The 23,285-nt window shown below is 37.3% G+C and overlaps 1 protein-coding gene across 4 annotated transcripts in view; it reads left to right on the forward strand.

The window, feature by feature from the left end:
* The window catches only part of RUNDC3B (RUN domain containing 3B), a 100,618-nt gene that overhangs the window by 40,009 nt on the left and 37,324 nt on the right, over positions 1-23,285 (forward strand). For all 4 annotated transcript variants that reach the window (XM_070424177.1, XM_070424179.1, XM_070424178.1 and 1 more), the window contains one exon: positions 6,680-6,765. In XM_070424177.1, the coding sequence (XP_070280278.1) occupies positions 6,680-6,765 (86 nt within the window). The remainder of the gene's footprint in view (positions 1-6,679; positions 6,766-23,285) is intronic.

Raw genomic sequence — 23,285 nt, forward strand, 5'->3', positions numbered from 1 at the left:
TTGTTGAATAAAGTTAATGGCTATGGTTTTGTCACTTTTGAAGATGTTTCTAAAAGCACTGCTTCCTGCTGCACAGCCTCCTGTCAGTCTCCAGTCCGGCGTTGTCTGAGCAACAGTTAACTTTCTGCTTCAGTGTCTTCGAACTCTTTTATATTGAATCAGTTTCTCCTGCCTCAGATATTTTTACGTCGATAAATATCTTCTTTTTAAAGTCAGTTATAACTGTATTTTTAAATTAAAACCTTTTTCTCATAGATGTTTTATCTTGTATTAACAAGTTTCTTTTTAGTCACAATTATTGTCTGCTTAGTCCTTTGGCCGTCATTTTTTGAACTATTGAATTTATTCATTTATTTACTTTCTATTTGTCTGTTTATAGGTTTTAAAATGTACAATTTGAATTCTCCTTTGCATTTTAATCGAGTTTGTATTAGTTTTCTTTATGGTTTAAGAGTAATACCTTGGTTTCTGTAGGTAAAGATTAAAAGACTAGCTGTAATTTGAATGGATCAAGTCTATGAAAATTGAAAGTAACCTAGTTGCTACATAAACTTTATTTTCTTATTTTCAAACTAAAAGTAGGAAAGATTAACATGACAAGTGTATTCTAAACTCTTTCAATACAGAAGAGAATATATTTATAGAATTAGCATGCCTCAAAGTACAAAAGGTAATTGAAAAGTTAACAAACATTAGAAATGCCACATTTGGACATGGGTGGACCAAGGAAACCCAAAACCTAGTTCACCACCTCTCAGCGGAGAATGTTAATATTTATTCTGTAAAGAAACACACAAAACACCAAAAATGGTGTTGAGTATCAAAACACCACAGAACAATCATTCCAAATCCTGTATTCATGCCTTTGTTTTGACCAGACCTCAAACAGATTTCATTTAATGGGGAAACAGAAACATTCTTTAAATGTGGTTGAGTCGATTGAATCTGGATTGTCCGTGTCCTAGTACCACTGTACGATTTAGAGTCACATTGTAGTAACTTGCCACCCTGGGAGACTGACACCTTGTCACTCTAAGCTAAAATCTATGAAATGCCGACCTTTCCCGTTCTTCGCTTAGTCTGTGACTTGTTGGACCTATTTTCTAGGGCCTACACATAGCCTAACAATGGAATAAATTATTTGAATTGAAGGTCATGTCTATCTTTTCCATATCAGGTATATTTGCATCTGTTTTTTTACAGTATGTGGGGATTCTGGAGCATACTATTTCTATACATCAATTTTTTAGGTTTCAGACTAGAATTAGTAGTGTTAGAAATATAACTGCATCTTAGCTTAGCCATAGTTCCTCTCTGCTCAGAAGCTGGCTTGTCACTGCTCTGTCCCAGAGGCAGATTAGCCGAATGTTCTCCTGACAGAGGCAGAGGGGGCAGTAATCAGATACACCAGAGTTATCAAATACCGTAACTTTACAGTAAGATGCAATATTGCAAAGAGGCCAGTTTTATGATCATTTTTCTTTTACTGACTCACAAATCTATCTCCCTTTTAAACCACCACTTGACAGTTCTTTATTGTGATGGCCTCAAATCTGGAATACCGTCAGAAATACTTGGGGAGCTTTAAAAATAGAAAGTTTCCCGGCAGAAAACAGAGGTACTCTGTTTCTGCCCATTTGTTTGACACTCTATCCATTTTAACTTCATATGACTCTTTCTAAAATACTGTATTTTTCATATCATTCCTTTTCTCCACTTCTAACTGGTAGCTCCAGTGCCTAGTAGCTATGAGCAAGTTATTTATCTCTTTAGTTTGATTCACTTATTTAATAAGTATATACTGAATACCTCCTGTGTGCCAGAAACCGTTGTAAATGTTGAGGATAGAGTGGCAGTGGTGAAAAAGATGGCAAAGAGCAAACGTTACACACACATTCCGTTTTAGTAATACAGTAAACAAGTAAATATATACATACTATCTCAGGAGAAGTTAGGAAGTGATAGGAGCAGTGGAAGAGATCAGGAAGGATTCTGTGAAGCAGTAGTTGAGTCAGGATGTAAATTATGGTAAGAAATGTGCTGTGCAAATAGTAAGCTGAGAAAGGTATAGAATAGAAGATATGGTCATGATTAAGAGTTTAGATATAATTCTCAATACACTGGGGAGCTACTTGAGTGTTTCTTTTTTACCTTTTTTTTTTAAAAAAAGCAATAGAGTAATGTAATCTGGTTACATTTTAAATGATCAAGTGGTTACAGCATGAAGAATGTATAGAAAGGAGGGTAGGGGCAGAGAGTCAAGTCAGAAGGGGTTGGAGTCTAAAAAGATGATCATAGAGGTAAGAAATGAATTAGTTTCTACTTCCAGTGAAAGCAGAATAGCTTGTATCAGAGGAACTCTTCTCCCAAGAGCCACAATAAAGGTTTGGAAAGTAATATAATTAAAATACAACACATAAAAATTTGTACTTAAGGAAAATAGGTATGCTTAAATAGGCTTATGCATTATTAAGCAAATGAATAAAGGCTGAAAATTAGTGATCAAAGCTTTCATCTCAAGAAACTATTTTTAAAAAGTAATAAACTCAAGGTAGAAGGCAAGAAATAATGAAGAATGAAAATTCAGTTAAATTGAAACAAATGTACACCAGAAGAAAATCAACAAAGCCTAAAGTTGGTGTTTTTTAAAAGATTAATACAATTGATAAGCTTCTAGCAAGACTATTAAAGAAGAAAATAGAGATTGTAAATGATCAGTATCAGGAATGAAGAAGAGCCCAACCCCAGAGACCCTCCCTACATTAAAAATCCTAAAGAAAAATATTATGAATAACTTCACACCTATCCATTTGAAAATGTAGGGGAAATGGGCAAATTCTTTGAAAAAATATCACTTACAAAACTAAGAGAAAGAAAATATCTGAATATTCTGATACCTATTAAAGAAATTAAATTTGTAGTTAAAAATCTTCCCCTAGCAGGCCCATTTTTAAATTGAGTGTTCTTTTTCTTATGGATTTGTAAGACTTACTTGTATTTTATGAATGAGAGCCTTACTGTCTTTTACATGTAATTCAAATATCTTTGCTCTGTGATTTGTCCTTTTACTTTCTTAAATGATTACAGTTCATCCCCTGAAATAGGAAGAAAGGTAGAGTATATGGGTATTAATTCAGTTAGGTTGGTCGGTTTGGTGGTTGTGAGAGGAGTTTCCTGTTTTCTAGTGGTATCTGTGTTTTTTTCCTCATGTAGTAAAGTATGGAATGTATTGTAACGCAACTCACAGTTCTTGGGAGGATTAAATATTTTAAATGTGTATCTAAAGCTCTTAAAGCAGAGCCAAACGGCAGTGGCTTAGTGGTTGAGCGTCAACCTATGAACCAGGAGGACACAGTTTGATTCCCGGTCAGGGCACTGCCTGGGTTGCAAGCTTGATCCCCAGTGGGAAGCCTGCAGGAAGCAGCCAATTAATAATTCTCTCTCATCATGGATGTTTCTATCTTTCTCTCCCTTCCCCTTCCTCTTTGAAATCAATAAGAAATATGCATTTAAAAACACACACATAAAAAGAGCCAAACATACTAGTATATTATTACATTCCTAAGTGTTTACTCCCCCACAAAAATAGGAGTCTCAAAGAAGTGACCAGAGCAGGAAGCTTTGTATACCTTTTAGACAAAGAAACATACATTTGTGAAGAATTCGCAAGGCAGAGGGATTTGGGCTAAGGGTGGAAAATGGTGAAGAAGTAACAAGGTTTGTTTATGCAGCCCTCTCTGACTGGTGATGAAGAGGCCTCCCTTCCCCTGGCACAGGGAAGTTACGTTTCACCTGGGAGATTTATCTCTTGCTTTGAGGGAAAAAGGATGGGGGCAAGGTAGATCAGAGTGACCTCAAACTTTTTCACCTTAAGATCCACAATTTGAGGTAGCATGTTCTGAACCCTATCATCTGTAAATTTGTAGAAAGCAAGTTGGAAAAATGATTTGGCCTTACCTACTAACGTTAAAGATATACATACTCTTTGATCCAGCATCTTTACTACTTTCGTTTATATTATAGTAATCAGCCATCAGTTTTCCCAGGACCATGGGACTTCCTTCCTTGCTTTTTTTTTTTACAGTTGACGTACAGTATTTTATTAGTTTCAGCTGTACAACTCAGTGATTTATATAACTTGTGAAGGGATCACCCTGATAAATCTAGCACCATACACCTATCTGGCACCATACATAGTTATTACTGTGTTATTGACTATATTTCTTATGCTATACATTACACCCATGACTATTTTGTAGTTACCAATTTATGCTTCTTAACTCTTTCACCTTTTACACACACACACACACACGAAGTGTTGACTACTTTTAATTTTTTCCCCCAAAGAACTTTAGTGACAAACAAATTAATATTTGTGTCTCTGGGAAAAAACAACAACAACCTTCATGGTTCACCATTATCTAACTGGTAAAGTCTGAAATGTTAAACCTACTTTCTCATTCCATGGCCCCAAAACTTTTATAAATGGTCTGTTTATCTTCTGTACTAGTAAAAATTCTTTTGTTGAAAGAAAAGAAACTGTTAAACATTATCATAATTTAGCCTAGCCAGTGTGGCTCAGTTGGTTGGGTGTCATCCCATGCACCAAAAGGTTGTTGGTTCGATTTCCTTTTGGAGTACATGCCCAGGTTGCAGGCTTGATCCTCGGTAGGGGGCCTGCAGGAGGCAGCTAATTGATGTTTTGCTCTCACATCAGTGTTTTTCTCTCTCCCTTCCTCCTTTCTCTATCCTATATAATAAAGAGGCAATATGCAAATTGACCATCACTCCAGCATACAAGATGGTCGCCCCCATGTGGTCAAAGATGGCCAGCAGGGAAGGGCAGTTGTGGGTGATTAGGCCTGCAAGGGGGGGCAGTTGGGGGCAATCAGGCCTGCAGCGGAGGGCAGTTAGGGGGAACCAGGCCTCTAGGCGAGGACAGTTGGGAGGGACCAGGCCAGCAGGGGAGGGCAGTTAGGGGCAATCGGGCCAGCAGGGGAGCAGTTAGGCATCGATCAAGCTGGCAGGGGAGTGGTTAGGGGGTGATCAGGCTGCAGGCGGAAGCAGTTCAGGGCAATCAGGCAGGCAGGCAGGCGAGTGGTTGGGAGCCAGCAGTCCTGGATTGTGAGAGGGATGTCCCAGATTGGAAAGGGTGCAGGCTGGGCTGAGGGACACACACCCCCCGAGCATGAATTTCGTGCATTGGGCCTCTAGTAAATCAATAAAAAAATACTTAAAAAATTATCACAATTTATTATCACAATAACAGAATTCCACAAACATCCAAGAACTGGAAACTAGGTGTGACCCAGTTTTGTATGGATTGAAATTAATAAATGAGAAAGCAGGACTTTTCCCACATTTCTTATCTAGCAATAGATAAGAACTAACTTTCTCTGAAGAGCAACTTTTCCTTGCTTCTGTTTTGGTGAAATTCTGGCCTTTTGACTCAAGCTACCACTACTAGTCTTTTAAATGAAATTTTAAGAATCTTGAGACTGCTAGCCAGTGGTTTGCCTCTTCCTTCTACTATTCCATCCAGCTACAGTGAAGTATAGGTTCCCCTAGGCTTACTCAGCAAGAACAAGGGAGTGAGCCCTGGGCAGAGCTAAAAGGGTTTTGAGCTTAGACAACACTGCTGCTCCAAGCCTGTTTCATCACTGTCTAGATTTAACTCCTTTTTTATCCCTCCTATCTAAGAGCCTGGTGAATTTACCAGAGTTGGAGTCATTTCTAAAGAATGCCTCCACCCCCCCAATACTGGTAGTCAACCATAATATATATTGATCAGTGTCATCTTGATTCTCAGCTGTCATTATACTGTTTTGATTTTCTACATAGTTGATCTTTTTGGACTTTCTGGAGATTTGTGAAAAGGTTGAGTAAAAATGAAAGTAGTTGAATTTTAAAGTTCTCACTACAAATGCAATCTCTTTTTTTATAATCTCTTTGGATTATAAAACAATTAATTGGTCAGTCCCAACTATTGAATGATGTTATCCCTTTTCTAAATAAAAATAAATGATCACATTTAGTCAGAATTGTCTGTTTCTGTGATTTTGTGCTAGAATATGCTTCTGGGATATTTTTGTTGTGTGATTGTTCTTCCTGGTCTAAAAATTTGGTAACAGGTTTTTATAATGTTATGGTGGTACCAAATTCAGAAACTCAAGATTAGGATGCATGATAATGAAATTTGGTTCATTATTAGTTGTCTAAACCCTCCCTCTGGAAAGATAGGTGAGAAATTTTCTTAAACAAGTTGAATCAAAGTGTTTTTTATTAAAGAGAATGCACTCTGTTCCTCTTGTTTTTTAAGGGGAATCATTTTACTTAGCATGTTGATTTGGGTATAGAAATAGAATATAAGTCTTCTGATTACATTCTTTGATTCAAAAAAAGTCTCTAATCCAACTAGCTCAGTATTAATGGTTCTGTTTCTTCAGAGGACAGGAAGTTAATCTGACATGCTTAACCCTATACCTTCAGAGAAATAAAATATATACTATATATAATCAAAATTTACCTATTATCTACTTAAAATTTTTTAGTCTTTATCAAATATATATATTTTGGATGATAATTGATAATATTTACATATTAAAATGCTTATATCGAGCAAAATATGTTTTGATTTCAATTTTTTTCCACATGTTTGATTCTTTCTTCTTCCTTTTAGGGTAGAGCCTGGATCAGAGTTGCACTCATGGAAAAACACTTATCTGAATACATCTCTACAGCTCTGAGAGACTTCAAAACAACCAGGTTTAAAATCCTTTTAATTTTCAAATATATACTTAAAAGAAACACCTAAAGACTTAGAAATAAGAATAGAATGAAGACTCGTTCCTTTCTAAAGTCCTCATTATTTCCTTCTTTTCATACTACTCAGATAAATTCACTATCTTCTCAGGAAACGGAAGTTTATCAACTAAACATATATCTACCATGGTTTATCTTTCCAGGCTTCACATTGTGCCTGGAATAAATCTTTTAAAATTACTTCTAATTCTCACTTTTTTGACAATTGCAGTTTCATTCTTTAAACAAACTTTTCCCTGGCCAATTTGAAGAAAAATACACTAAATTCTACAGCATTCCTTTTCTTTCCTCACTACATCATTTATTTCTTTGCTTATAAAAAATATACGTGGACCATTCACTTCTTTAATTCACATATATTTTTATGTTTATATTTATTTACTTATTATAAATATGTATATAATTCACATATATATTTATAATTAATAACTGCCTGATTGTCTTTTTAGGGCAGCCTGTACCAGTGTGTGTGTGTGTGTGTGTGTGTCTGTCTGTGTGTGTGTGTCTGTGTGTGTGCGTGCGCGCGCTTTGGTTTATATAAACTTAAGAGGTGATATATTGTGCCATGTGAAAAACAGGACTTTGTTGACTTTATTATTAATTTTTGGTAGTAAAAAGAGGGTTCATATTAGGAAAAGAATCATTCCTATTAAGCTCAGAGGTCTACTAATTTATGTTTATAGCTATTGTTAAAAAACACTTTTCTCCATTTCAAATGTATTTGTAAATGAAAATACTCAATAATTTAAATGCCATAGACATGTACTATTCAGTACAGTAGCCACTAATAACATATAAAAAATTAAAATAAATTTAGTTATGTAAATTAAAATTAGTTAAAATTAAATAAAATTACTAATTTAGTTCAGTTGCTGTATTGAACAATTCAGGTGTTCAATAGCTATGTGTGGCTTATGGATACCAAATTAGCACAAATAATAGAACATTGCTTCCTCATAGAAGGTTCTATCAGATACACTGCCTTAGACATTTTTAAATTGCCATACTTATTAACCATGAAAGAGAAGAAAAGAGTGAAACAGCTCTAAACCAGTTTTGATAGAGAAAATTAGGCAGAAATATAAAGAAAGCATATATCTAGAATCTTAATTTTCATGTCCTGATGCAGTATTTTTTATTTTGGATTTAGAAAAAAATCTGGGCATTTATTATGAGATATTCTGCATAAAGTAAATCTGATATATACTTATTGACTTTTCTTTAAAGCAATATGATACTCCAATGAACTTTATGACATAAAACATTTGTTTCTTATTTCTTTTATTTATCATTGCTAGTAGATTTAATTATGAAAGATAAATGTTGAAAATACTTTTGAAAATAAAATTAGTATCAGAAAATTATAGATCAAACCTAAAAATCCTAAATTAATGAAATGAAAACCAAGTTTATACAGTAATCATCTCCTAGGCCCGTAGTTGGCAAACTGCAGCTCGCGAGCCACATGCGGCTCTTTGGCCCCTTGAGTGTGGCTCTTTCTAAGCCTTAGGAGTACCCTAATTAAGTTAATAACAGTGTACCTACCTATATAGTTTAAGTTTAAAAAATTTGGCTCTCAAAAGAAATTTCAGCCGTTGTACTGTTGATATTTGGCTCTGCTTACTAATGAGTTTGCCGACCACTGTCCTGGGCAATAGCAAGATTATATTAAAATTATGATAGTCTTTTCTAACTAGAAGTTAAAGCATTAATAATATCTCTAAGTTGTTAGTCTTGTTTCTTAGTTTATTCAGTTGGGTGGGGTAGAAATAATTCTTGAATAGACTATTTTTACAATGAGTAGTTTAAATATTTAAAGGGAAATGCTTTTTGTCTTGTTCTTAGGTGTTAGGTATGTTTTTTTAATAAAAAGGAAATGATTCAGCTCTAAAAAAGTTCATGAAGTACAAATATTCTTGCAACAATATATAAACATATATTATTCAAACAGAAATACGCCTTACTATATGTTCATACACATAAACCAGTACACACACACACACAATATTTCAATGTCAATATAATGGCTCTGTAATTCTCAAGAAAGGAACTAAGTAGGAAGTTATTTTAGAATTCTTATTTTAGAAGTTAGCTTAAAAATGAAGTTTTGAAAAGACGGCCTTTTTTTAGCTATGTTTACTATACTTTTTTTTTACTAAAATCAAACCAAATGAATTTCTTAATTATAAATAAACGTAATTGTGAATTTCTAGCCAAAACATACCTATTTGGAAGTTTAGGTTTATAAAACACAAGCAAACTATTAGAAAGAATAGTTATACCCTACCTTTTGTCTGGATGTTCTCTGACATAAGTGCTGTAGAAATGAGAAATGATCTCTAATCCTTTTGAAATCTTGAGATTATCTGAATCGAGTGATTTCTTCTTGTTCCACTCTTCACAGATAAAGAGTAATGACATCCTTTACAATGGTGATACAAGTTTTTGCCCCAGTACAGAAGGAGGAGCTACATGAGCTAACATAGGCCAGCCTGAAGTACTAATCAGTGAAAATCCAGGGATAAGATTGGGTGGGAAACAAACACAGTAAATCCTCATCTTGAGCAAATGATGATATGCTAAAGTATTAGAGAAATCCATGTGATCTTTTTACTAAGGTGGAGGATGTCTTGGTGAGCAATTGAAACAAAATCCTTGAAGAGTTTCATGATGTAATAATATAGGGGTTGGGATGTTATTGGGAAATAGTCAGAGTTGGGAAATGGGCAGAGTCAATATTAGAATCTAAACTAAAAAAAATAAAATAAAGTGGCACGGGGATTGTTTTAATAGGTTACTGGGAAGACCTAGGGATAGGGAAGTAAGGTAAAAGCTGAAATAATTTGCTCAAAGTTTTAATTTTCCCACACCCACAGGCTGAAAAATAATTAGAAAAGTTAAGCTAGTCCTGCCTGGTGTTGCTCATTGGTAGAGCGTCTGCCCACGGACCAAGGGTCATGTGTTCAATTTCAGGTCAAGAGTATGTACCTGGGTTGCAGGTTCATTCTCTGGCGCCAGTCAGGGTGTGTGCGGGAGGCAACCAATTGATGTGTCTCTATCACATTGATGTTCCTCTCTCCCCTTCTCCCTCCCTACCACTCCTGTAAAAATCAATAGAAAAAAAATATCCTTGGGGGAGGATTTTAAAAAAATGTTATAGAGACCTATTTATTACTTTGTAATTGCACCACAGTACCTTAATTAATGACAACAGTTGTCTTCAGAAGAAATGTTCATTTTCTCAATATTAAAGTAGGGGTAAGAGGAGTAAAATGTAAAATTAAAATTTAAAGCCCTACCCAGTTTGGCTCAGTGGATAGAGTGTCAGCCTGTGGACTCAAGGGTCCCAGGTTCGATTCCGGTCAAGGGCATGTACCTTGGTTGTGGGCACATCCCCAGTGGGAAGTGTGCAGGAGGCAGCTGGTCGATGTTTCTCTCTCATCGATGTTTCTGGCTTTCTATCTCCCTCCCTTCCTCTCTGTGAAAAATCAATAAAATATATTTTTAAAAAATTAAACTTTAAAAATTACCAAGCTAGATAGACTTCTAGTCAAGATGACAGGGTAGATACACACAGTACTCACATCCTCCTATAACCATATCAAAATTACAACTAAACTACAGAACAACCATCATTAAGAACCACCTGAAATCTAGCAGAATATAAGTCTTACAACTAGGGATTTTAAAAAAGAAGCCACATTGAGACTGGTAGAAAAGGCAGAGACATGGAACAGGTTGGTCCTACACCCACATGTGGTAGTTAAAAAGCAGGAGATATATCTCCCCTGCAGAGGTCTCCTCTGAGGAGTGAGGGGTATCAGTCTCACACTAGGCTTTCAAGCCCAGGGTTCCAGTGCTGGGAAGAGAAATCTCCATAATTTCTGGCTGTAAAAACTTGTGGGGATTGAGGCTGAGTGAGACAGAGGGCTGCTGGAGTCCTCGGCAGTTCCTCTTAAAGGGCCCATATACAGACTTACTTTAACTCGTTTCCTCTGAGCTCCAGTGTTTGGGTAGCAGCTCAAAAGGCACTAGAGTCATACAGGAAGGAACTGAATTGCCAGGCATCAGGACGAGAGCAGGGGCAGTGGAGCAGCTTTCTTCCAGACAGAAGTATAGGCAAAGGCCACAGTTCTTTGATAATCTCTCCGTCTCAGCAGGTGGGCAACATATCTGAGTCTCTATCAACCTGGCTATTGCTGTTTGCCCTTCCCTGGTGATTTCCTGAGACCTCCCCCACCCCTCCCCCCCGTCTCCCCCACCTAACTTTTGGGCCCACTGAAGCTATTTTCAGTGGCTTTTCCATACAAATGATCTGTCTTTGCTCATGCTTCATACTTTCCTAAAATCTCTCAAACAAGCATATCTGGCCCAAGTGTGCCCTGTACCTCTTGCTGAATGGCTCCAGGCCCAGCATTAGCAACAATGGCTGTGGTTAGCAGGTAGGCCTCTCCTGAGCACCTCCAAGCCCAGCACAAGTAGCAGCCATCTGAAAATCACTTTGTAGCTCAAGCTAGGTGGCACTGGTCAGACACAGGTGGCGGCTGACCTTCACATGACCTTGTCCCCTCCTGGGACAGCACACCCAGTGGACAGCTTCAGACCATGTTGAAGAACCACCCAAACACCTCCACAGTGTCACACTCAAGATGTGGAATTAGCAGGTACCAAAAGGCTGCTGAAGTAAGTCTTGCTCTGAGGGGCAGGCCTCTGCATAGCTATCCTCCATGGTGGTTGGTCGAAGCCAGTCATTGCAGCCGATTGTCCTGGGGGTGAATCCCTCCCATTACATGCCAACATAAATCAAGGCTCATCTGTAAGAGGAGGGTGTATACCACGCATGTCAAACTTAAAGGGTAACACAGGACAAATAAACAAGGCATGTGGCCTGTGGGCTGAGTTTGACATGGTTGCTCTACACAGATCACATGGGGAAAGGGGCATATCTGGAGTTCCCAGCTCAGGTGATCGGGGAGGCTTTGCCACTGGATACTCTATGGCACCTACTACATCAGGCCACTATACCAAAACAGACACAGCAGCTCCACCTAATACATAGAAACAAACACAGGGAGGCTACAAAATGAGGAGACTAAGAAACACATCCCAGAGGAAAGAACAGAGCAAAATTCTAGAAAAAGAACTCAACAAAATGGAGACAAGCAATCTACTAGATACAGAGTTCAAAACACTGATTTATAAGGATGCTCAATGAACTTATGGGGGAAGTAGTTGAACTTAGAATTTCAATAGCATAAATAAGAAATGAAGAGTACACTAACTGAAATAAATAATTTCCAGGGGATCAACAATAGACTGGATGAAGCTGAGAGTCAAATCAGTGATTTGGAATATAAGGAAGCAAAAAACACCCAATCAGAACAACAAGAAAAAAGAATTTTAAAAAATGATGATAGTGTAAGTAGCCTCTGGAACAACTTCAAGCATACCAACGTTCACATCAGAGGGTTGCTGGAAGGAGAGGAGAGAGAGCAAGATATTGAAAACATATTTGAAAAAATGACAGAAAACTTCCCTAACCTGGTGAAGGAAATAGACAAATAAGTCCAGGAACTACAAAAAGTCCCAAACAAGATGATCCCAAAGAGGCTTACATTAAGAGGCTTACATCATAGTTAACTTGCCCTGGCCAGTGTGGCACAGTTGGTGGGGTGCTGTCCCGTGGACTGAAAGGTTGCCAGTTGGATTCACAGGTTGCCAGGTTGTGAGTTTGATCCCCAGTTGGGGTGTGTGTGGGAAGCAACCAATCAATGCTTCTCTCTCACATCAATGTTTCTATCTCTATTTTCCTCTTCCTTCCTCTCTTCTAAAATCAATTAAAACATATTTTTTAAAATGCAAAAGGTTAAAGACAAAGAGAGAATCTTAAAAGCAGCAAGAGAAAAGCAGCTAGTTACCTACAAAGGAGCTCCAATAAGACTATCAGCTGATTTCTCAACCAAAATTTTGCAGGCCAGAAGGGATTGGCAAGAAATATTCACAGTGATAAAAAGCAAGGGCCTATAACCAAGATTTCCCAGAAAAGCTATCATTTAGAACCGAAGGACATATAAAGAGCTTCTCAGACATGGAAGAGTTAAAGGAGTTCATCACCACCAAGTCAGTATTACATGAAATGTTAAAGGTTCTCCCTTAAGAAGAAGAAGAAGAAAAGATAAAAAATATGAACAATAAAATGCCAATAAATACATATCTCTCAACAAATGAATCTAAAAAACAAAATAAATGAAGGAGTAGAACTGAAACAGATTCATAGATGATGGTTGCTAGATGGGAGAAAGGTTGGGGGGATGGGTGGAAAAGGTGAAGGTGAGTAAGTACAAATTGGTTGTTACAGAATATTTATAGGGATGTAAAATACAGCATAGGGACTATAGTCAGTAATATCCTAATAACTATGTATTGTGTCAGATGGGTACTAGATTTATTAGGATGATCAGTTAGTTATATATTGTCTAATACTAGGGTGTACACCTGAAACTAATATAATGTTGTATTTAAACTGTAATAAAAAAATAAAAATGATTTTAAAAATAAATTATCAAGCTATTATGAAGTGACAAAAAAATGTTGATAAACACTTCTCACCCAGTCAGTGTGGCTCAGTGGTTGAGCGCTGACCTATGAACCAGAAGTCACAGTTCAGGGCACATGCCTAGGTTGTGGGCTTGATCCCTAGCAGAGGGCGCGCAGGAGGCAGCCAATCAGTGATTCTCTCTCATCATTGATGTTTCTATCTCTCTCTTCCTCTCCCTTCCTCTCTAAAATCAATAAAAATATTTGTAAAATATATATACACTTTTCTCAATTATAGAAAAGTAGATAAAATAGTGATAAGTTATTACATCTTTCAAGAACCAAGAAAGACTTTTGAAATCTGAATCAGTTTAAAAGTTTCACTTTATTAAGATAAAAAAGTAAATACCTAAAGGTACTTTTGGCTCAGCCAGTGTGGCTCAGTGGTTGAGCATTGACCTATGAACCAGGAGATCACAGTTCAATTCTCTGTCAGGGCACAATCAACGCGTTGTGGGCTCAGTCCCCAGTGTGTGTATGTATGTGTGGGGCGGGGGTGGGGGACGTGCAGGAGGCAGCTGATTAGTGATTCTCTCTCATCATTGATGTTTCTATTTCAAATCAAAACCACAATGAGATATTACTGCCCACCCACTAAGATGGCTAAAATCAAAAGAACACAATGCCCTGGCCAGGTGGCACAGCTGGTTGGAATGTTGTCCTGTGCACCAAAAGGTTGCAGGTTCAATTCCCAGTTGGGGCATGTACAGGAGGTAACTGAAAAATGTTTCTCACATCAATAATTCTCTCATCCTAAAAAAAAAAAAGAATACATAATAACAAATGTGGAAAATTTGGAATCCTCATACATTGATGGTGGAAAAGCAAAATGATGCAGCCCCTTTGGAAAAGTCTGGCAATTTCTCAAAAGGTTAAACATAGAGTTATCATATGACCCAGAAGGAGGTACAGGAGGGTGGGGGAGAGAGAAGGAGAGAGAGTGAGAGAGAGAAAGGCATCACCAAGAGAATGGAAAACATATTCACATACATACACACAAAAATGTATACGTAAATGTTTGTAGTAGCATTATTCAAAATAGCCCAAAGCTGTAAATAACCCCAATGCCCATCAACTAATAAATGAATAAATAAAATGTTTATTCCATACGGTGGAATGTTTTTCAGCCATAAAAAGAAATGTGCTTTTTTGCTACTCCTTGTCTTGTGTGCTCATTGGGTATGGACCAGATGATGCTTTTGTGACATGCAAGGAGTCAAAACTGAGAACAAAGGTCATGTTAATTTGAAGGTGGTGGGGTAAGATAGTTCTGTGGTGCATTGTAAGACTTAAATTAATGAAAGTCTCTTTTGAACTCCAGTATTTTTCAATAAGGCAGATTAGATTCCCATATGAAGGGCAGCCAACCAGTGAAACAATTACTCCTACATAGTTGGAAATCAAGGATGAAGATAAAATTGATGTGTTCTAGCAGCAGACAGCAGTTGTCTACTAAAGAGGGAATATGCTACTTTACTCCAGACCAAGTATACATTCTCAGTTAGAAAACTGCAGTTTGGTTCTACCACATCTGACTGCTGCAGCATAGTTTTCTCTATTCTTTCATTTTTTCCTCTCTTCATTCCTTTATTGTATACCAAATGAAGATGGGATGGAAAAAATACTAGTACAGTGAAAATACCCTATTTTCTTTATGCTCAGGCTCATTTAACTTTTATCTTTATACTAGAGGCCCGATGCACAAAATTTGTGCAAGAGTAGGTAGGCCCTTGCAGCCCCAGCTGCCTCGGCCTTTGCAGTTCCAGCTTCGTCCGGAAGTTCGACCGGATGGTTGTTCCACTGTTTGGCCGTTTCGTCAATTTGCATCTTACCCTTTTATTATTATAGATTCCAGTAGGCTAATTTGCTTTCACTATTTAATAAAAAAGGAACATATAAATCTTTTCATACCTTGTTTGATTGAAGAATTTCAATGTTTTTCATTTATTATTGTAAAACCAAGGACAGTTTTATAATAAAGAAAATGATTTTTGAGAGAGAGGAAGGAAGAGGGAGAGAAGAGAGATAGAAACATCAATGAGAGAGAAACATTGATCAGCTGCCTCCTGCACACTTTCTACTGGGGATTGAGGCCACAACCTGGGCATGTGCCCTAAACAGGAATCCAACAGGCGACCTCTTGGTGCATGGGATAATGCTCCAACAACTGAGCCATACTGGCTGGGCAGTTTTATAACTTTTTTTGTATATAGCTGTTACATGCAGGGCAACATATCTTTAAATAGGGATAAATGACTCTAAAAGAAATGAGTCCTAGGTAGTTTTTCTTCAAGTCAAGCATCTTATTGTTTACATAAACTACTTGTTAAAAAAAAATTTTTTTAAAGAAATGAAGTACATGCTACAACATGAAGTGCATGCTACAACATGAATTTTAAAAACATTACATTGTCAAGGAGCCAGTCACAAAAGACAAGATTAGTATGTGATTTCATTGACATGAAATCTTCAGAATAAGTAAATCTATACAAAGTAGGTCAGTGGTTGTGTGGGCAGGGCTGGGGGAGGGTGGGAGGATGAGAGGTATTGGAGGAATGGGGTGTGTGCTGATGACTGCATGCTATTTTGGGGGGGTAATGAAAATATCTTGAATATACTCAAAACCATTCAATTGTATTTAAATGGTGAATTATGCAAACTATATCTTAATAAAGCTGTTTAAAAAAATGTTAAGGCTTATTGAATTATATGTGGGGTAAGAAAGGTAACTAATCAACCTAGTGAACACCACTTGCCCCTAACTGGTGAATCAGGCTACTCGCTTACCACCAGAGGCTCTTTTGATGGCTGAGCCTAACAAGTAGCTGACGAGTAGAGGCAGATCTCAGGGTGCCTGGGGCCTTTTGCTGACCTATCCTAGGTTTGTTACTGGTGGAAACCTCGGTATACACCCTGGGCACTCAGAACCAGCAGAGGCAACCACCTACTGTGGATTGCTTTGTATCTCCTAACAGGTCGTCCAGGGCTGGTCACAAGCAGTATCTGACATTGACCTTTACTGGAGTCCCTCCCAAGAGGCCTCAGAACCAGCACACCCACTGGCTGTCTTCAGATCACAACAGAGCACAATCTGATAAGCTCCACAAGTGGCATAAACAAAAAGATATCTGCAGGCACCAGACCCTGCGAGAGCCAAATGTGTTGTGTGGGTTAGCCCCTACACAGCAGCTCTTACACTGTGTTTGGTGTCAATCCCTACAATTAGCCAGCCCGAGGGCCAGTGTTACTCATGGAAAGGCCAACAGCAATAAACACTAAACTACAACAGGAAGGTTCACATAACTATACAAGGGACACTCCTGGGGCACCTACCTCAGGTGGTTAGGGAGACTGCATCACTGTGCCCCACAGGATGCTTACTACAGAAGGAATTCTTACCATTTGCAACAGCATGGATGGAACTGGAGAGCATTACTCTAAGTGAAATAAGCCAATCAATGAAATAAAAATACCATGTGATCTCACTCATTTATGAATAATAAAGACCATTATAAACTGGATGAACAAAAATAGATACAGAGGCAGAGCAGCATCGAACAGACTGTCAAACTACAGCGGGAAGGCCGGGGAGGGTTGGGGCGGGGGGCGGTAAGAGATCAACTGAAGGACTTGTATGCATGCATATAAGCATAACCAATGGACACAAGACACTGCGGGGTAGGGGAGTGCAGGAAACCATTTACTATCTTCACTAGCTTAGTATAGACAGAGACCTCCAAAAGCTAGTAACCTTTGAAAGTCCTAGCAAAGGTCAGGGCTGTGCACCACCCAGTTAATTTAGACACCACCCAGTTAATCTAGATAATGGTAGCTAAAGCATTATCCCCACCTTAGCTCACTGAATTCCTTAGATATTTGTGTAGATCCTTGTTGATTATTGTTGATCAGATACCCTGCCTATTCCTGGAAATTGTCTATATATGAGCTAATCAGATACTCTGTCTATTCCTAGAAACTGTCTGCTGATCTGTGTGTCATTGAAATCTCCTTTACCTAAGGCTACTCCAAGCTCAATAAAAGATTGGAGTGGCCTGAGCATCGGTGGAAGTCCTTCGGGACTTGCCCACCTGGTCCCCCAATATTTCAAAATTATCTCGTGTCATTTCTCTCTCATTTGTGTGCGGCCCCTCTTTCAGATACCGAACCCTACTCCACGCAGAACGTGGAGGGAGTCATACACGACAGGGGAGGCTGGGGGAAGGTCAAGGGGGAAAAAAAGGAGACATATGTAATACTCTTTGTAATACTTTAAGCAATAAAACAAAATTTAAAAAAAAGAAATAAAAAACACAACAAGGAACATAGTTATAAAGAATAAAATGGCAATAAATACATATCTATTAATAATCACTTTATATGTAAATGGCTTACATGTTCCAATGGAAAGACAAGGTAGCTGAATGGATGTGAAAACAAAACCCATACATATGCTGTCTACAAGAGGCCTACTTCAGATCAAAAGACACACAGAGACTGAAAGTAAAGGGATAGAAAAATATATTTCATGCAAGTGGAAATGTAAAAGAAAGCCGGAGTAGCAATACTTATATCAGACAAAGTAGATTTCAAAACAAAGGTTATAATAAGGGACAAAAAGATTATATAATGATAAAGGGATCAATCCAACAAGAAAATATAATTTTTTATGCACCCAACATAGGAGCACCTAAATATACAAAGCAAATATTGATGGACATAAAGGGAGAAATTGGTAGTAATATAGTTATTGTAGTGGGTTTTGAAAGGGCGATGGCTAGGCCCTCCACCTTGCCCCAGGGTAAAGGCTACGCCCTCCATCTTGCCCCAGGGTAAGGGCTACGTCCTCCATCTTACCTTGGCTACGTGCTTGGCAAGGAGCTTCTTCCCGGAAGTCTAAGACTCTGCTAGCCACACCCAGGAACAAGACATCGACTTGCGCCTTGCCAATCGGCAGAGCACAGTCCTTTCTCCTCCCCTTACTCCAACCCCCCCCTTTAAAACCTGTCTCTAGGCGGGGTTCTGTCTCTCAGCCACTTGGTTTGCCATTGTGTCGGTGAGTCTGGTGGACGGGGAGCTCAAGCTAGCTTGAAATACAGATTTTTATGCTTTTGCATCGGATTGGCTGGCTCCCTGATGTGGTTTCTTGGGGATCTTGAAATCTGGGCATAACAGGTTTTAATATCCCATTGACATCACTGGATAGAACTTACAGACAAAAAATCAACAAGGAAGCAGCAGCCTTAAATGACACACTAGATCAAATGGATTTAATTTGTATCTTCAGATCATTTTACCCCAAAGCAACAGAATATGCTTTCATTCAAGTACACATTTAAGTGCATAGGATAGATAACATGTTATGCCATAAAACAAGTCTCAATAAATTTAAGAGACTGAAATTATATCAAGCATCTTCTGAGACCACAAATGATGTAAAAACTAGAAATCAATTAAAAAAAAATCTTGAAAAATACAAACACATGGAGTCTAAAAACACGCTATAAACAATAAATCGGTTAACAATGAGGTCAAAGAAGAAATCAAAAGGTACCTTGAGACAAGTGAGAATGAAAACACAACCACCCCAAATCTGGGGGACACAGCAAAAGTTGTCCTGAAAGGGAAATTCATAGCAACATAGGCCTACCTGAAGAAATAGGAAAAATTATCCAATACACAATCTAACCTTACACCTAAAGGAACTAGAAAAAGAACAACAAACAAAACCCAAAGTGAATAGAAGGAGGACATTAATAAGGATGAGAGTTGAAAATAATGTAATAGTCTGAAAATAAATACAAAAGATTAATTCAACCAAGAACTGGTTCTTCGAAAAGATAAACAAGACTGATAAACCTTTAATCAGACTCATGAAGAAAAAAGAGGACCAAAATAAATCAGAATGAAAGGAGATATGACAACTGACATAATAAAATAGTGCAAATAACTATATGCTAACAAATTGGGCTGTCTGGATGAAATCGATAAATTCATAGAAACATACAATCTTCCAAGATTGAATCAAGAAGAAACCAAATCTGAACAGACCAATTACAACCAACAAAATAGAAGCTGTAATCAAAAGACTCCCAGTAAAAGTCCTGGACTGGATGGCTTCACAGGTGAATTTTACCAAAGAATAACTAACACCTACTCATTTCAAACTATTCCAAAAAATTCAAAAGGAGGGAAGACTTCCAAGCTTATTTTAAGAGGCCAGCATTATCCTAATTCCAAAATCAGATAAAAACATCACAAAGAAAGAAAATATAGGCCAAAATTACCAGTGAAATAGATGCAAAAATTCTCAACAAAATATTAGCAAACTGAATTCAGCAATACATTAAAAAGATCATATACCATGATCAAGTGGGATTAACTCCTGGGATGCAAAGCTATAGTAATCAAAACAGCATGGTACTTACATAAAAACAGACACACAAATGGAACAGAATAGAGAGCCAAGAAATAAACCCACATCTATATGGTCAATTACTATTTGACAAAGGAAAGAACATACAATGGGCTAAAGACAGTCTATTCAATAAATGATGCTGGGAAAATTGAACATATATGAGTAAGAATCATTGATTGGCTGCCTCCTGCATGCCTCCTCCCGAGGATCGAGCCCACAACCTGGGCATGTGTCCTGATTGGGAATTAAACCCTGACCTCTGGTTTATGGGTCGACATTCAACCACTGAACCACACTGGCTGGATTCTTCACAACTTCATAGTGTCAGTATCATCTGGGCTCTGTCCATTGTCTACTCTTCTTTCTCTATTCATTTTTCTTTCTCTCCTCCTAAAATCTATTCATCTCCCTATGTCTTTAGATATATGAACATGACACCACATTTAAATCTCTAGCTAGATAGTTCAGATGATTTGATCTCCAAACCCCTCCCAACCCTGTTTATTTCCGTCTTGGCAAATGGCTTCACTACTTTCATGGCTGATCAAGTTAGAATATAAAATTTATATTCGATTCCTCTTTCTCCCTCATTCTCTATAATCATTTGTTAGCAAGTCTTGTCAGTCTTATCTCTAAAATCTATCTTGAGTCTACCCATTTACCTTTATCTCTAGGAGTGCTACAGTAATGCATGCCTCTCTTACTTCCTGCATAAACTCTCCTTTCAGCCTCCCAACTGAGCTTCCTTTGCCCCCTTCCAGTAGTCATCCTGCTTCCAGCCAGCCTTCCTGAAGGAAAAAGGGATCGTGTTAATTCCCACTTAAAACATTAGAATGGTTTCTCCTTGCATTAGCCACCAGGCTCCGCAAGCACATTTCCTGGAGTCAAATCCTGGTATCACCTCTTACTAGCTGTGGAACCTTGGGCAACTTGCTTAGTCCTCTGTGGCATAATATGTACTGGTAGGTGGTCAAGTTAAAGAAAATAATTCATGTAAAGCACTTACAACCATGGCACTTAGTAAATGTTCACTGTGCATGCAGTTGGGCTTCTGTGTGCTTAAGGTCTCAGGCTAAACACTTTAGAATGCCTTTCTTAGTGACTTTCTTCAAAGCTGGGTTCTCCTTTTTCTCTATCTCAACAACCTTTATACTATTTATTATCTCTAATTATCTTTTTCTTTCATTTGTTGCTTGTCCTTTCCCCTAGACTAAGCTCCATAGAGAGGGACTATATTTAGCTTGTTCACCATTTTGACTCTAGTACCTCAGACAGTTCTTGCCACATAGCAGGAGTTTCTAATACAGGGATGGGCAAAGGTAGGTTTACAGGCGTGAATACTCAAAACAGAATGTATTCTTGAATTATTATTTCTTAATTATTGTATTATTTATTTCTATTACAACTGTAAACCTACTTTTGCTCACCCCTGTATTTGTTGATAAAATAAATAATGACTCTCACGTACTTAGCAAGACTTTTGGACATTTACTTTTTGGTTACTTTTTCATTCTGATTCCATTTGACTTTGAATAGAATACAACATTTATTTATAATACTGTAATCTGTTCTGCATATCATGATGGAAAATCTTATTTCCTCAAAGTTTCTTATATAAAGACTAAATTGGGGACGAGAGTAAGAAGGTTGATAATGAAATTTCTTATACGATGATCTTTCTCATTTTTTAATATTGAACTTTCAGTCTGTAGGATGTTTCTGACTCATAAAAGGAAATTTTGAAAGCATGATATTGTGCAGTATCAGCGTAGTTTATACTGGTTCACTTTGGATCCCACCCAAAGAATATTTTCTATTGAAATACCTGAAAGACCTTAAAATAGTTTAACAGAATGAACACTTAGGATAGCACTATAGAAACATATTTTAATTAAAGTTAAATTACATGTGACAAGAGAAAAGTATTATTTTTATTAGGGTATTATTTTAACTATTTTTCTTTTTTAAAAAAAATATATTTTATTGATTTTTTCACAGAGAGGAAGGAAGAGAGATAGAGAGTTAGAAACATCGATCAGCTGCCTCCTGCACATCCCCTACTGGGGATGTGTCCACAACCCAGGTACATGCCCTTGACCGGAATCGAACCTGGGACCTTTCAGTCCGCAGGCCGACGCTCTATCCACTGAGCCAAACCGGTTCCGGCTATTTTTCTACTTTTAATGTTTTTCTAGTCAACTTAAAAGTAATCGGAAAAAGTATGCCTAATAAAAAAATAGAGGCTTTTCTTCCAGCTTACAGTCATATCAAATAGTACTTTACAATTCTCATTTGCTTCTAAAATACAGAACTTCTTTTAAAAAATATCTTTATTGAAAGTATTATAGATGTTCCCTTTTCCCCCCATTGACTCCTTTCTAGTCTGCCCCCCCCCCCCCCCCGCTTATATATAAAACTTTAAATGGAAGTCATATATATTTTTCACCTTGGTACTTTCAATATTTATGTTTTTGCAATTCAGTACACTGTTTTGGTTAAATCCTTCATATAAAAATGTTTTCTTTAGAACAAAAAATATTTTCAACAAAAGAAAGAACTTTTTTAGTGTATACCTTATCATTTTGGATTAGTCACCTTAGACTTTATTTTGATTCATTCGTTACATAACCTTGGTTATATAAGTGCAACTTTATTAATGCTCCAATTTTTCTATGAGATAAAATGAAGAGGTTGAAAGTTTACAGTCTTTTGAATTATTTAAAAGTGCTGATAGCAGGAATCATATTTTCAATCAAAATTATTGATGAGTTGGTTTGATTAAGGGAATAAAAAGTTAGCTTTTCCTAATAGCTTCTGCCTCCGTAATACACATGGATGGCTTGTCTTTGGTTAAATGATAAAAATATGATATTTTCATATAGTTCAGTATTCTTTTAAATACTGAATTAAGTTATTTTTAAAATGTTAACTCAAACTTCAAGGTATATTTTCTGAGCAAGCTTTTTTTCTTTATTTTTATTGTTGACACTATTACAGATGTCCCTATCTCCCCTCCCCTGCCCCATCCCTTTGCATGCCTCCACCCAACCCAAACCCCCTTCCCTTTGGCCATCACAAGTTTGTTTTTTTCTCAACCAGAACTAATAATGAAAAAGTTCAGCATACAATGGACAATTCTCTTAACAAACCCTTCCTCTTCCATTTGTTATTCCCTCCCCTCTATTGCAGTAAGACTGTTGATCTAAATCAAGTCTGCACAGTATTATGCTTCACGTAAGGTTTTATTTTAGTGGAATTATTGACTTCACATATAGCAAGCATTTCACTGGTTAGTTTAAAAAATCATTAGTAAAACTAGAGGCAAAAATCCCCTCATTATAACAGTATTATATACACACATAAAAGACCTTTAGACTTAAAAAAAAAAAATCTCTAAAACCAGATAGTTTGTGATTGTTTTTGGGATTCTTAAACAGTCTCTAATACAATG

Source organism: Myotis yumanensis, unplaced genomic scaffold (genome assembly GCF_028538775.1).
Source record: "Myotis yumanensis isolate MYYU_CA2020_CCGP unplaced genomic scaffold, mMyoYum1.0.hap1 SCAF_9, whole genome shotgun sequence".
Lineage (NCBI taxonomy): Eukaryota > Metazoa > Chordata > Mammalia > Chiroptera > Vespertilionidae > Myotis > Myotis yumanensis.